We start from the raw sequence: 11,936 nt of genomic DNA, 5'->3' as shown, positions 1-11,936 counted from the left end.
TTTGGGAAGCAGTGTGGTTGACAGGATGCGAGGCATGCATGCATGGGCTGCTCAGCAACAATCCCATTCTCTGAAACAGAAACCTTGCCAGTTGCCATTGTTCAATGGATGATTGACTTCTTTGCCACTGTAATCATCATTATCTCCAAATAAGATCAATTCAACGATTTTAATCAAGGACAATCGGTTGCTTTTGAAAACAATAAGAATCTTTGACTTCAGTTTGACTTTTCTGGAAAGTTGACTGTATCTATCCCAATCCAATGTGGGTTCGCCCACTCGTCAAACGTGGTCGATTTTTGTCAGAAATTCCTCAACCTTGATTGTCGTTTGGGTTTTCGTTAGGGCTGAACTGTTAAGAGGCAAAACTGAACAAAAGCCCTCGATCCAAAAGCCCCCGGCGAGGATCGAACTCGCGACCTTTCGCTTACGAAGCGAACGCACTACCACTATGCTACGGAGGCCGAACGGTTCGTTCTCTTAACAAACATTATTCAACCAGTCAGCTGCTTCTGAGCCCTTAAATAAACAGTCAAAACACCGAGAAAACCCGAGAGCGAGAGAGAGAGGGGCCAGCGACAGATGTGTGGAATCGCTTTACTTGCCTCCGGCATTCGCATCGACTTATCGTCTCTACATATCGATTCCATATCTCCATCCTCTAAAACCCATCTGGGTTTTTCTTTTAATGATCTTAAAGCCGCTTTACAAAGACGAGGCCCTGACAGTTTGGGCACCAAGAAGCTTCTTCTCCTTCATTCAAACAATTCAAATTCTGGAAACTCTTGGGTTTCTTCTGTTAATGAGGAAGCTCATGTGCTAGAAAATGGTTCGAACCTGTCTGAATCTTTTGCAGAACTTGTTTTTCTCGGTGCTACGTTGCAGTTAAGGGGAGTAACTCCTGTTATTCAGCCTTTAGTAGATTCTTCGGGGAACATTCTTGTTTATAATGGTAAAGTTGGCTCTTTTATGCTGTTTAGATTGTTGGGTTTTGTCTCTTTTGCTGTCAGAATAGTTGAGTCTATGCTTCTTTGTTTTATAAGGTAGTGAATTATCCCATTGCTTAATCTTCTTTTCTTGTTGTATGGATAAAGGCGAATTGTTTGGAGGAATTGAGGTTGGTAGCGACAACAATGACACTGAAATTCTTATGCAATCTCTGGGAAAGTGCTGTTCCCAGGAACATAGAACAACATACAATTTTAATGGACATGGGAAAGGCTCTGTTCCTGATGTTCTTTCAGTCATAAAAGGACCATGGGCTATCATCTACTGGCAGGTAAACCCCAGTGGTAAGTCACTGTCTGTCATTATTTAATTTGGTAGAGAAATGATATTTTCTCCAGGCATTCTGTGACTGAAGTTTTACTCATTTATCATGGACAGGAAAGTTCAAAAACCCTGTGGTTTGGTCGAGATGCATTTGGTAGGCGAAGCCTACTTGTTCACTGGCCAACTATGGAGGATCCTCGTTTTCTTCTTTCATCCGTGTCACCCACTTCTTCTAGTCTACAAGGTTCCGGCATTTAATTGAATGTTTTAATTTATCCTATTGTGCTCTTCTATCTATGACACTTTGATGCCTAACCTTTTATGTATTGTAGACTATGCATCTATGAACGTTTTTTCACTTTCTATTGTACGAAATAATGTCACTCTGTTGCAGACTTTGAAGTTGAAAACGGGACTAGTGGCATCAAATTTTGGGAAGAGCTTTCATGTGGGATATACACTATGTCACTGGATGCTACAAAATCAGATGGGAAATTTCTTGGTGAAATGCAGAAACATGAGTGGACAAATGTTATGCTGAAAGAACTGATTGAATGGGAACGAGTTTCCATTGAACCCAAACCTGAAGAGTTGAATTTTTCACGTTCTAAGACTCTTAGTGCTGAACTTGACATGACTTCAGCTTCTTTAGGTATGTTGCTGTTGAACTACAATTGTTACTATTATGCTTAAGCCTGGGTCCTATTATTGAATAGTCTTGGAAAAAGAGCGAGTTATGCATGTAAGATATTGCAAATTTTAGGTAGTATAATTATGTGGTCTTGTTCCTTTTTTTATTGCTAAAAGCATGTTCTGATTTGGTTTATTGATTTAAATTTCATGATGATTTGTCATTGTTGATCTTATACTTTGATTGATTAGGCCCTACTCATGCTTCAGTTTCAGTGTTGGCGCAGAATGTGCTGACAGCTTTGAGGGAATCGATGATGCGACGCGTATCACTGCATAGTATTTATCAGGTCTAATTGATTGAACTGAATTCATTGGCTGTTATTATATGTTAGGGAAAGATATGTTGGTTCAAATTCTTTTTTTCTTTATTGGTCAATGAAATATCAGATTTCTTATCATGTAATTTCAAATGAATCTGCTTCTCTGGTCTTATCATGCTAACTTTTACAAGGGCAATCCTTCTGTATGATTATGATTTATTAGGAACGTAATTTGACTCATTAATCTTGAATAGACTTTATATTAGTGGTTAGAACTGTAATTCCATTTCAAACTTGTTAAATTGTTTGCATAAATGGATGCATAGGCTGTTAAATTTGGTGCTAGGCAAAAAGAAACTGTGCCTGTGGCTGTTCTCTTTTCTGGCGGATTAGATTCTATGATTCTTGCTGCATTATTGGATGAATGCCTGGATCCTGATTGTAAGTATTGCTCTCTATCTATTTATCTATGTATATATTTATTTCTTCTAATTTAACTTGCCGGAAACTATATCTCTAGCAATTTATTTATTTATTACTATATCTATCCCATTCACATTTTGCACTTTAGTATTGTGTCGTCAAAACTTCACTTTCAAAAATTGAAAAGAGTTAAACACCCACCATTTTTTTTTTTTTTTGCCCTTTTGTCATACTTAACAAAGAAAATGTGATAGAACAGCTCTTTAACACCTTAATTTTGCATATTGTCCTTATCTTTTTTGACTCCTTAAATGGCATAAGAATCGACAAAATGAAAGTTAACCCAGTAAGACGCAGTATAAAATTGTCAATTTGCAACTCATCCACATGCCCCATCTTGAATGGGAAATCTAGCCAGCAAATATATGATCTGTTATTCAAGGGATAGAACCTATTTTTCATTTAGTACTAATTAAACCATCTTTCTTATGAGGAAATTTTCATGATGCAATAAAATTTAGTGGTTTTTCATTTACTAAAAACAAACTTGTTCAATGTTGGTTCTTGTTGACATGGACATTTGAGTGTGACACTCAAGGTGGGGTTTTCACAACTCTGGTCTAAGCCACTCTTTTACCCCTTCACTTTTGTTAAACACGAAAAACCGTTTGAAAGAAGTTTAATAGTGAAATATGGGATGCAAACTACCTGTCTCTCGTGGAGCTGAAACGCCATTATTTTCTTTAAATAAACTGAAATATATCAACCAATCCTTTACCTGAGTTGAATTGTCTATTCTGATGTCTCTTGGCAGATGAGATTGATCTTCTTAATGTGAGCTTTGATGGTGAGTCTGCTCCTGATAGAATCAGCGCAAAAGCTGGAATAAAGGAACTTAGAAGGGTTGCACCTTTAAGAAGGTTCAATGCTTGGCTTCCCTTGAAACTGATATCTGTCTTGATAAAAGATGTTTATCTAGGCATCAAAATTTCAATTTGTTCCATATGAAAATGCAATTCTGTTGGGAATGCAGGTGGAGACTTGTTCATATTGACGCTGATTTGTCGAAGTTGACCTGGGAAACAAAGCATGTCTTGTCACTCATTAATCCTGCAGATACCTACATGGTACCCATTTTATTCCATAATCCTATTGACTGCTAGCTTCCACAGAAGCGCTTAACTATCCAGAATTTTTCTGTTGTTCGATATAAAAACCTAATGTAGAATTTCCAGTGAAAATGGAATATAATGCTTTTAAACTTTCTGATCCACCTTCTTATATCAGCTATAAAGATCTCTTGGAACAATTTTCCTAACTGATGGAACCTCATTTTGCATTTAACTTTCAGGACCTGAATATAGGAATAGCTTTGTGGCTTGCTGCTCGTGGAGAAGGTTGGATTTGTGAAGAAAGTAGTAATCGGATTGATGAAGATAAACATGTTAATTACACATCCAGGGCCAGAATTCTTCTTGTTGGTTCTGGTGCTGATGAGCAATGTGCTGGATATGGTAGGCACAGAACAAAGTATAAGCATGAAAGGTGTGTGTCTGCCGTGGATGGAAAATTATAATGATGCCATTATATTAATCTCTAAACAGATCATTTGATGGTCTGTCTTTACATATTAAGGTAAATTACTTGATTCATTGTCAATAGTTGGCTCGGGCTACATGAGGAAATGAAATTGGACATGCAGAGAATTTGGAAAAGAAATCTAGGAAGAGATGATAGATGTATTGCTGATCACGGAAAGGAGGTAGTGCTAATGGCTTTTTCTCTTGGTCTTGCTGCTAGCTATTGCATTTCATCTGAGCCCTTTATTATGTTCTTTACTAGGCTAGATTTCCTTTCTTGGATGAAGACGTCATTAGGACTCTTTTGGATATTCCCCTTTGGGAGGTTGCTGATCTTGATCAACCAAGTGGAAAAGGTGATAAGAAGATTCTGAGAGAGGTCAGCATTTTTTTTTTCACATTTGATTCACCAGAAGAGTTTCTTTTGTTCTACATTTTTTTTTTAATTTCTTGTTTTATTGTAAGGCTTTAGTTTTGTTCTTTTCTATTTACTGTTTCTAATTCAATATGTTCTAAGTCAACCGGTTTTTCTTCTTTTGTTGATATTCGTGCTTCCATTCATGCTTGATTGTTTTGTACCGCCCAGTTTTAGTTTCGAGGTTTGTTTCTTTCATCTTGTTTTATGAAAGGTTGCTCAAATGCTTGGTTTGCATGATGCTGCAATTCTTCCCAAGAGAGCAATTCAGGTCCATGTTCTTTCTTTTTAGTTTTGATGGAACGAGTTGTCTGATTATATGTTTCATCTAATTTGAAGTTAAATTGATCAAGTTCTTTCTGTTTGGTCGGTTAGTTTGGATCAAGAATTGCAAGGGAGTCGAATCGCAAGAATTTTGGAAGTAATCGAGCTGCCAACCAGGCATCTGCAGGAAGTGTAGTAATTAATGTACCATCTTACTTTAGTTGATATTGTGCAATGATGCCTGGATTCAAGGGTTTTGGCCAATTCCAATGGCATCAGAATGCAGGATCCATGTTATTCACATTTCTTCTCAAAACTTGGAAGCTGCAGCTGTTTGAGAATGAGTTTAACCGGCAGACAAATTCAGGCAGTGCAGTGGATGCCATGATGCATGTTTGGTCCATTTTTAGACAGCTTATTATAGTACTATCGTATAATGTACCATGCTTGATTCCATGGCAACATCTTTCTCATTTTGTTGATTCTCAGGCTTAATGGTGTTTAGACAGTCTCGTATATTATGTTTTCTCGACGTTTTTGTACTTTATATTAATGTTATGAATGATCTTAAATTATGGTAATGAATGTATTATTTAAAATTTTTAATATGATATTTTAATTATAAATTTATTAATTAATATGTTATTTAAAAAATTATTTATTTGTTATATGTTAATTTAAAATTAATCATGATAGGGACGATTATTACGTTATTCAAATGTAATTTAAAGTTTTTCATGATGTTTAAATTTCAAAATCCGTTAGCTCAAATCACATATTTTTTATATGTTTAAAAAATATTTCTTATAATTAATTAAATTTTGTAAATATATATTTAAAAAAATATTCATACTTTTATCAATTATAAAAACTAATGTAAACTTTAAAATGTTTTTTATAGCAATCCAAACGGGGGACAGTCCCTCTCATCGATCAAAACCTCAAAGAACCCCTACTTTGTCTTCTCTCTCTTTCTTCATATCTCCTGCCTGCTGGGCTTACATGGCTACTCTTAGCAGCAGCAATAGCAGCAACAGCATCATTAACGGCGAGAGAAGTAGCGTAGGCGAGGAGCAGTGGAAAGCAGAAGAAGCTATTGGTGGGAACGCGCAGGCTCTCCAAGCCTTGAGAGAACTCATCGTTTTCCCTCTACTCTACTCTCGTGAAGCCCGAAAGCTTGGCCTTAAAGTATCCAGCTTTTTCCGTGTTAAACTTTTCATTTTCTCCATTTATAGCTTTGGTTTTGAGTTATTGGTTTCTGGGTTTTCTTTCAGTGGCCTCGTGGTTTGCTCTTATATGGTCCACCAGGCACCGGGAAGGTAACTTCCATTGTCTCTATCTTTCTTTCTTCTACAATTTCATCATCTTCTTTGAATACCCAGAAAGCTAAGATATAGTAGGAGTATTAATCTCTTTTTTTAATGTAATTTGGTTTTGTTTGCAATGGTAGACAAGCTTGGTGCGTGCAGTTGTTCAGGAATCCGGTGCACATTTAATATTTCTCAGGTACTGCGTTATTTGCTTTGATCTTTGTAATGGTATTAGATATGGAATTGCGTCTGTATTATGATACAAATGCGTTTGAATCGTTGTTTTCTCATTTTTTACTTTCTGTGCGTTTTATGATTGTTGGTTGTCTTGCAGTCCACATTCTGTTCACAGAGCACATGCTGGAGAAAGTGAGAGAATTTTGCGGGAAGCTTTTTCGGAGGCATCATCCCATGCAAATTCGGGCAAACCATCTGTTATTTTTATTGATGAAATAGATGCACTCTGCCCTCGTCGTGATTCGAGGTATTGTCATAACACTTGGAATGTTTTCTGGATAAATTTGCTCATCTTTGCATTTCTGTTTTTTTTTTTTTTTTTTTTTGTAACTAGGTTTATATTAGAATGTGATTGAGAAGTAAGTTGAGAATTTATGGAATTGAAGATGTAACAAATTTATAATAGCTTGATCTCTAGGACTTGGTTAATGCGGGGAGCAAAATGTATAACTAAATTTATATGTGCCATTTCTATATCTATTGTGCCCTTTGGCCTTTGCTGATGATGGCTTCCTTGGCTTAAACATTTATAATTTATAATTTTAGTAATTACCAAAAAGGAGCAAAACAATCACACATAGTAATGTTTGTGAAGACATGTGCACATCTGCATTTTGCATGTAACCAATTGAAGCTATTCTAAAGCGCACTTTCTTATTTTACTATGCTTCAAATGCAGACGAGAGCACGATGTTCGTCTAGCATCTCAACTCTTTACTCTAATGGACTCCAATAAACCCTCGCCAACTTCTGTACCACGAGTTGTTGTGGTTGCATCAACTAACAGGTTGTTTCTGCAACTCAAGTTATGAAGCTCTGTTCTATTGTATGGATTATGCAATTCTCATCCTTGTTATGTGGAACTTAGTACTAGGCTTCTGGATATATTTTTTTAATGATTATAAGGCTATTGATGTGCCTATTTTATATTAAGGCCTAGTTATGCTTTATTATGTACTTACTGCCCTCAAGTACCCTTTTGGCAAGTATTTCTCCAAGTGACTTACTAAGGGTTTCTGGCTATTATTTTTATTATTGACTAGTATTCTTCATCTTTGTGCACTATGATGTTATCCTTTTCATTTTAAATGCATCGGGTTTCATTTCCTAATTTTTGCTAAAAAGCTCAGGCTATAATGTCTGAACTGATGGTCTGATGGAGCAGTCTAAGGGCTAGTTCCATTTGGTTGTAAATTTTTAGGTTGAACTTTGTACGAAGCATTACTAACCTGTATTGATGTGCATCAAGAGTGGATGCAATTGACCCAGCCTTAAGAAGGGCAGGACGTTTTGATGCTGAAGTTGAAGTTACCACACCTAATGAAGAAGAGAGATTTCAAATCCTCAAAGTAAGACTAAATTCCATTGCATTTATGTACCATACATGGGTTGCTTTGCCTACTTTCATCAATCAGACATTATAAATGTTTAACATTTTGAAGCTTGCATTGTCACTGTACTAGTTGCTTGATTGCTAGACTGGCTGAGATTATTTCTTAAAGCATTTGTAATCATTGATTTCAGGTTTACACAAAGAAGGTTCCTTTGGATCCCAGTGTTGACTTGCAAGCAGTAGCTGCGTCTTGCAACGGATATGTTGGGGCTGATTTGGAAGCTTTATGTCGTGAAGCAACCATGTTTGCAGTTAAAAGGTCTACTAATATAGGTGAAAATCCAGGTGCACTTAGGTTAACATCAGAAGACTGGAAGCATGCTAAGTCTGTTGTTGGCCCAAGCATAACAAGAGGTGTTACTGTGGAAATTCCGAAGGTGTCTTGGGAAGATATTGGAGGACTCAAAGATTTGAAGGTGAGCATTGCGTGTTTATTTAGCATTGATAATCTTGAATTTCATTTTACTTGATTCATTTACAGAAAAAGCTGCAGCAAGCTGTTGAGTGGCCTATCAAACATTCAGCTGCATTTGCGAGGCTTGGGATATCACCAATTCGTGGAATTCTTCTACATGGACCACCGGGATGCTCAAAAACAACTCTTGCTAAAGCTGCTGCTCATGCCGCCCAAGCTTCTTTTTTCTCTTTAAGGTTAGATAATCTTTTATTGTCTAGCTATTTATAATTCATAAAACTTGTATGGAAGATCTTAGAGGGATGCTCACAGACTAGATCTTTTTGGTTGTTAATCATGTAGACTGCCCACCTTTCACAGGTCACCTGTTCCTAGAGGTGCTTTAGGGTGTAAGACTTTGGTACTAGCCATCATATGGTTGCAATATGATGGTTCTAGGCTTTAGGGTGTAAGACTTTAGTTTGCAAATCGATCAGTAGAAAGAGGTAAAAATGTGATATAATAAGATATTCGGACTAGGCTAGGTTAAGGGCATTGCCTTTATTTGATTTAAGCTATTGACATGCTGGAGGCCCTATAGAGAAGAAGAAGAAACAGTGGAATCATTGCAAGAAATGAATGGTACTATTAGAAAGGCAGGCGAACAATGCTAATAAAACTGACTTTGTATATATTCATTAGCCCTAGCAGACCTCTGTAAGTACAAACTATTCCAAATGATTTCCATACAGTACTGTGGTAGCAATTAACTATGCTTCAGAGTTAGACATATTTATCTGGGGAAAGAACTTAGCAGATAATGGAAACTTCCATAAATGACCTACCAGTCTGTAGAGCTAGGATTTTAACATATTTATTATTTTGACATTGAGCCCATTGTCTGCAGGCTTGTGCCTGTTTAAAGATTTGATAGAGTACTGGTCTATTCATAATTTATGAATCAGTGGTGCAGAGCTATATTCAATGTATGTTGGAGAGGGTGAAGCTTTGCTGCGGAATACATTTCGTAGAGCATGTCTGGCAGCACCAAGCATAATATTCTTTGACGAAGCTGATGTTGTTGCAGCCAAACGGTTAGTATTTTGCATTTTACTTGCATAGAGTTCTTTTGTATTGTCATTTAAAGACCAAGGGTCTCTCCCTGAAATGCAATTTTCTTTTACAATAGGTCTTATATGTGCACATCCTCACTCAAAAGTATAGCATGTTTTTAATGTGTTATTTTTTTCTTAGAATTAAAATTCACATGATTGACTTGATGCTGTTATTTGGTAATATTTTTGGCAAGATAATATATAAAGTGGACTTGAGATTGTGGGCATGCATATACTTAAGATTGGTTATCTTTCTGATGATTTTGTGGCTGTTTATATGGATATGCTTCTCATCATTTTGTTTTTGGACTGCTGTAGTTGAAAATCATATTGGACTTAGCTAATATTTTTGGAGATGTCTTGAAAGTGGAGGAATTTTCAATGATCATTTTTGGTGTATGTTTTTGGAAATTTTTTTATGTATTTTACAGTTGACCATGTCTATTATTTCGACGGTGTAGTCTGCTCATTCAAATAATGAGGAGTGTTAATTTCAACATTCATGTGGTTTGTGAATAGCCTGATTCACTGAAGATTCTGCACAACAAGCCTCCTTTTGGATACAACAGTTTGAATGGGCACAAATGTTCAAACTGATTTCTTATTTTTCTCCCTTAAATGGCAGGGGCAGCAGTTCAAGGAACAGTACTGCCGTTGGAGAGAGGCTTCTATCCACTTTACTGACTGAAATGGATGGTTTAGAACAAGCAAAAGTAAGACTACCATAAACTTTATTTTCTGTTTGTTTAACAAGTATCCATCTGAGAAATTTGTGATGTTATCTAGTCTTCTTTGTATGATTAGAACCTTTTAATAAATATGAAAATAGAAAAGGAATTTAATTGAGTTTATTCCATTTTAGGGGATTCTTGTTTTAGCTGCTACCAACCGTCCTCATGCAATTGATGCTGCACTCATGCGCCCTGGACGATTTGATCTGGTAAAGAACTCTGTTCTATCATTTGTCTGCCTTGTGATTATGCTGTTTCCCATTTCTATTGCAATCATATGGTTTCTCAGTTCTTGCTAGCATTTGAAAGGTGAAGCAATCGGAACACATCACTAAATCTGCTATTTCTTCATCTAATTCCAATTTAGATATTCTGAAGTTTCTAGTTGTGCGTTATGCATTAGAAAATACCTGAGCTTATTAAACTAATATAACATATAATAGCTAGAAATGAAAGCTTGAACTGTTGTTTGAATGGTGTTCAATTGAAACCTTGAGACATTGATTTCATAAAAGCTTTGAGACCATATATCTTTTCTAACATTTATCTTCATGAAAATATAGGTGCTCTATGTACCGCCACCTGATTTAGAAGCTCGGTATGAGATCCTCCGCGTACATACACGAAACATGAAAATCGGGGATGATGTTGATTTGAGAAGGATAGCAGAAGATACCAAGCTCTTCACAGGAGCCGAATTGGAGGGCTTGTGCCGGGAAGCTGGAATAGTAGCTCTGAGGGAAAACATATCTGCAACCATCGTCAGCAATCGACATTTCCAAACAGTGAAGGAGTCACTAAAACCAGCATTAACAAGAGAAGAAATTGAATCATATTCATCATTTATGAAGGACCAAGCTTCAATGTCCCCTGCCTCTGCCACCGAGTTCAAACCTAGTACCCAACATGCCATAAGGCAAAAAACTAGTAACTCATGGGGTCAAGGTATAGCATTTCCAATTAAAATTGGTGTTCTGAGTGTAATGTTGCTTGTTGCTGGTAGGTATATATTCATGCATACTGGACAAACTCCATGTGAATTAGTGGTCACATAAAACATTAATCGTATGCTGACATGTCCTATGTAACTCATTTTCATTGTTCTTTATAACAATTGTTTGTAACAATTAGTGTTATCTGTAAAGTTACAAAGCCAAAGGCTTAGAATAATATTGTTGAAACCCAGTTTGCTTGAATCATAATTATTCTTAGTATTATTTTTAACAGATTGCAATATTTAAAGTAATGAATCTCTAATTATGCATGTTGATATTGCTTTTATGTCATCTAACCCTTTGACATATGTTATGATTATGTTAGAGGCATGAGGGACAAATGTGCAGCTTCTCCAAAGAAAAAATACTCACATGTCTTCTGATATATATTTTTTAAGAAACAAAGCCCTCCGGCTCCATTACATTGAGCCAGGTACCCCAGGGAAACCAAGCCAAACCGAATGGATATTTTCAGTATCCAAATGAAAACCAAATTAAATAACAAGAAAAAACCGATCAAACTTAACTTAATACTACGTTTTGTTCGATCAGCTTTTTTCTCTGCCGTAAATATTCATCTTCTCCACCAACTCACATGAAAGAGGTTAATAAATGACGCACCAAACTTTTGATTTAATTCTGTATATTAAACTGTCGGTATCACTATTTATAATAAAATATCATTAAGAACAACACCCTATCAAGTAAATTTTTCTCAATTTTTGTAGTTCCTACTCAAACCTCCTCTATTAATCTTGTAACATGAAACTTTGCTGTCCTGAACTGAGTAAATCTTCGCTCTGTTTTGAAGTATTTATAATATGAGTTTATTTTAATACACGAGTAATATTTAT

The 11,936-nt window shown here is 36.2% G+C and overlaps 2 protein-coding genes and 1 non-coding gene across 8 annotated transcripts; 2 read left to right on the top strand and 1 right to left on the bottom strand.

The window, feature by feature from the left end:
- Positions 1-392: 392 nt before the first annotated feature.
- Positions 393-464, bottom strand: TRNAT-CGU (transfer RNA threonine (anticodon CGU)). Its single transcript has one exon. It is a non-coding gene; the product is annotated as a tRNA-Thr (tRNA).
- Positions 465-552: 88 nt separating this feature from the next.
- On the top strand, positions 553-5,513 carry LOC111318254 (Asparagine synthase family protein). Of its 6 annotated transcripts, none has more exons than XR_002693627.2 (13): positions 553-952; positions 1,095-1,279; positions 1,387-1,516; positions 1,667-1,924; positions 2,155-2,252; positions 2,552-2,666; positions 3,463-3,568; positions 3,682-3,775; positions 4,000-4,193; positions 4,311-4,410; positions 4,491-4,607; positions 4,815-4,914; positions 5,019-5,110. XR_002693627.2 is itself a non-coding variant. In XM_089755782.1 (13 exons), the coding sequence occupies exons 1-13, from the start codon at positions 583-585 to the stop codon at positions 5,130-5,132; spliced, it is 1,914 nt and encodes a 637-aa protein (XP_089611908.1). In that variant the 5' UTR covers positions 553-582; the 3' UTR covers positions 5,133-5,513. The 6 variants fall into 6 exon arrangements, 5 of the variants coding, with proteins under 5 accessions (XP_089611908.1, XP_022776740.1, XP_022776739.1 ...); XM_089755782.1 differs by having other exon boundaries at positions 2,179-2,252; positions 4,858-4,914; positions 5,019-5,513; XM_022921005.2 differs by having other exon boundaries at positions 2,173-2,252; positions 4,858-4,914; positions 5,019-5,513.
- A 283-nt stretch (positions 5,514-5,796) lies between these two features.
- CDC48B (cell division cycle 48B) lies at positions 5,797-11,311 on the top strand. Its single transcript, XM_022921002.2, has 12 exons — positions 5,797-6,095; positions 6,182-6,226; positions 6,358-6,413; positions 6,552-6,701; positions 7,134-7,241; positions 7,704-7,803; positions 7,979-8,263; positions 8,329-8,498; positions 9,207-9,335; positions 9,982-10,069; positions 10,219-10,296; positions 10,651-11,311. The coding sequence occupies exons 1-12, from the start codon at positions 5,910-5,912 to the stop codon at positions 11,140-11,142; spliced, it is 1,887 nt and encodes a 628-aa protein (XP_022776737.2). The 5' UTR covers positions 5,797-5,909; the 3' UTR covers positions 11,143-11,311.
- Positions 11,312-11,936: the final 625 nt, after the last annotated feature.

Source organism: Durio zibethinus, chromosome 2 (genome assembly GCF_047325235.1).
Source record: "Durio zibethinus cultivar Kanyao isolate XHJ-2024 chromosome 2, ASM4732523v1, whole genome shotgun sequence".
NCBI lineage: Eukaryota > Viridiplantae > Streptophyta > Magnoliopsida > Malvales > Malvaceae > Durio > Durio zibethinus.
This window is presented reverse-complemented; position numbering and strand designations above follow the sequence as displayed.

Bases quoted from the DNA above. Each gene is read 5' to 3' on its own strand.
- LOC111318254 (XM_022921004.2), top strand. From the start codon at position 583: ATGTGTGGAATCGCTTTACTTGCCTCCGGCATTCGCATCGACTTATCG. The intron at 3,776-3,999 runs GTACCCATTTTA...TTTAACTTTCAG, and splicing joins ATCCTGCAGATACCTACATG to GACCTGAATATAGGAATAGC. The intron at 4,915-5,018 runs GTCCATGTTCTT...TTGGTCGGTTAG, and splicing joins TTCCCAAGAGAGCAATTCAG to TTTGGATCAAGAATTGCAAG.
- CDC48B (XM_022921002.2), top strand. From the start codon at position 5,910: ATGGCTACTCTTAGCAGCAGCAATAGCAGCAACAGCATCATTAACGGC. The intron at 6,227-6,357 runs GTAACTTCCATT...TTGCAATGGTAG, and splicing joins GTCCACCAGGCACCGGGAAG to ACAAGCTTGGTGCGTGCAGT. The intron at 8,264-8,328 runs GTGAGCATTGCG...ATTCATTTACAG, and splicing joins GAGGACTCAAAGATTTGAAG to AAAAAGCTGCAGCAAGCTGT.